Raw genomic sequence first — 2,839 nt, forward strand, 5'->3', positions numbered from 1 at the left:
TCACCAAGGTTTAGGAACAGAAAAAATGTCCCGAAACTAATACTGAAGACATAGAGGCAAAAAAAACAAGAGTGCCCGAGCCATCATGCTAACCAAGCTGATTGTGAGGCAACAGGCTTCTGTACTTATGATTAGAAAGAAAACAGTGACAAAAAGTGCAAATTTAATGCGAAAAAAGCCTCAAAAAAAGGAGCCCCTGTAATACAAACTCAAACTGGAGGAACTGAAAAAAAAACAGAAAAATGTAAAGGTAAGAAAAATGATGACTGCAAATCCCCGTGTTGCAAGTGAGAAAGTGAGACTTGTAAAGACTCCAGTATTCTGGGAAATAGGAAATTTTCTCTTATTACTACTGCCCCTGCGAGTTTAGACTCAATTTAGAATTTTAAGAATGTTTTATCACTTCTATTTAATTTATGAAACTTTATCTCATTTGCTAAACTTTGATACATTTTAACACTTTTTCATGAGCATGCGCAGGTTTATAAAGCTCAAAATCTGCAATGTTCGTATGAATTTAACCTATATATGTATAGTAATAGGACGAGAGGGTATGCAAACATTACTACTTTGTTAATTTTTTATACTTTGAGAAGTTTAGTTTAATAATAATAATAGGAGAGTGTTGTGAGTATGTGCATATACGAATATTATAATGAGAGTTTTGCTAAACGCTGAATATACCACCAAAACAGAAGATCTAAAAACAATATCAAGAATACCATTTGAGTAAGTGAGTAAGCAAGAGCAGGAACAAGCAAGAATATTATTGAAAGAAAATGCAGGGAGGGCGATGGATTTATCGCACTGTCAAATGGAGGAACGAAGAAGGGTTTATCATACGAAAGAATATGCAGCACTCCTTCCTTGGGAGAACCAAAGCAATGGCAAGACAGATGTAGCTATTATGTTGTACGCAGCGGCAAACAAAAGGAGGCCACTGACTAAAATGAAAGGAAGAGATTGAAAGAGCGTGAGCAGAACAAGAAAACACTGACGGCATCTAACATAAAAGCTTTATACAGAAATTTTCAAATGATACTCCTCCAACATACTTAGTGGCGCAATGAAACCCCGTTGAACCCATTTAAAGAATGTATAGTTCATATAAGAATACACATGGGCGCGGTATTGATACGGCGCAACAAGTAAACTCAAAACGAAAAAGTATATTCAGGACCGCCATTGCTGAATAACAGATGAAGAACGACACTTAACCTGAAATACACTGGGTAACCTCGAGGCCATGCGCACGACAAAGCGTCTGCGCCATAATTTCATTATGGATGCATATACAAAACAGGAGTTGGGCACCATTCGCAGCGTGTGGAGGCCATAAATTATATATATATATATATATATATAGGCCGATATATATATCGTAAGTAAAAAAATGCAAACTTGTTAAACAATAAAACTTGAATCATGCTGCAACTAACTTCCTATCTTTTGTTTTATACAATGATTTTATAATATATTCAAAGTTTCCATTAGTATCATAACAGAAAGTTATGAGCCATATAGGAGGTATCTATGCGACAGTGAGTTGTTTAATTTTTATTCTTATGGGCATTAGTTTATTTGTGTCACTCTATGGCTTGTTCAATGAAGGTGAATCCATTTCACTTGAAATTGTTGAAGATGGGTATATGAGATTTATGTCGACAGGTCTGAGAAATATTTGGAAAGCTGAAGATTATATGATTGTGGCTGTAATACCTTCGATAGATAATGAGGAGAGATTGAGAAGACGGAACTTGCAGAGAGAAACTTGTTGGTGTTATCCTGAAGTTGCAAATGTAGTCAAATAATTTTAATGGGGAATTGCTTATTGTGTATACACTATCATCTCATACAAATAACAATTGCAAGAGCAGAAAAATTGTCGGATAAGAGGAAAAATTAAACCATGACATTATTATTTTACCTGTTTGCGATGTGAATCCTACAACAAATAAAAAAGTGGGAGATGCATGTAATTGGGGATGGGAAGAGGAACTTACTATGAGCAGAAAAACGTATTTGTGGTTTAAATTCGCAGCGTAGATATTTAAATCAGGTAATACCTATATTATTAAAGTTAATGATGATATATTTATGAGGATTCCATCGTATCTGCAATACCTTGAAATACTGCCACGAAAGAAAATTGAATATGGGAAGAGCTGTTGGTTATCCCAAATATTTTAGTGATCAAATTACATGGTACACCATAGGTTATGCATCCACACTATCTAGGGATATATTTAAGGAAATTGTCGATTATGATCCTCTGAAACAATTAGTAAAGTCACCAAGTGAATTCAGAAATTTAGCAACATATATGGATTTTAGAGCACTAAATGAAGATATAATGATTGGAGAAGTTTTAAGGAGTAAATTGAAAATTGAAGGTTTACTGACTGTGGATATGAAGGATTGTCATTATGTGATGCATGCATCAAAAGATTTGTTTGAATATATGGCGGCAGAAGAGGACATTATTGTTTTCCACCACATCGAGCTCATGCATTATCGCTATCTTGCGTGGTCCCATAATTCAGCAACAAAGCAGTATCGTGTTCGGAATAAGTTCAGTATTGTGGACCGACCGCCGGGAAGTTTTCAGGTGCAGCACAAGGGAGAAGGCGGTTCAGGTATCTGGTTAAAAATATACTATGAAAAAGCACCCAAATCAAACGAAAATTAGCTGTCCACCTGTTGCAACACCGACTGTATATGAAGTTGAACCCCACAAACTCATGGCCAGAAAAGTCAAAGGAAGCAGAAAAAAACAACTTTTGTCTAACCATATGAAAGTGTCGCTGGTTAGCAGTTTGTTTTTAAAGTACAAGTGACA

General features: G+C 35.5%; 2 protein-coding genes across 2 annotated transcripts in view; both read left to right on the top strand.

Moving 5' to 3' along the window:
- Positions 1–54, top strand: part of TEOVI_000654700 (Trypanosome variant surface glycoprotein (A-type), putative) — a gene marked incomplete at both ends in the record, with an annotated part of 924 nt that extends 870 nt beyond the window's left edge. The window contains one exon of the mRNA XM_067221915.1: positions 3–54. Coding sequence (XP_067078016.1) covers positions 3–54 — 52 coding nt within the window. The remainder of the gene's footprint in view (positions 1–2) is intronic.
- A 2,101-nt stretch (positions 55–2,155) lies between these two features.
- On the top strand, positions 2,156–2,689 carry TEOVI_000654800 (uncharacterized protein; the record flags this gene model as incomplete). The annotated part of the gene is made up of 1 exon (XM_067221916.1): positions 2,156–2,689. One exon carries the CDS (start codon positions 2,156–2,158, stop codon positions 2,687–2,689), a length of 534 nt encoding a protein of 177 aa, XP_067078017.1.
- Positions 2,690–2,839: the final 150 nt, after the last annotated feature.

The sequence above is a fragment of the Trypanosoma equiperdum genome (assembly GCF_001457755.1).
Source record: "Trypanosoma equiperdum strain OVI genome assembly, contig: ctg_1518, whole genome shotgun sequence".
Taxonomy (NCBI): domain Eukaryota; phylum Euglenozoa; class Kinetoplastea; order Trypanosomatida; family Trypanosomatidae; genus Trypanosoma; species Trypanosoma equiperdum.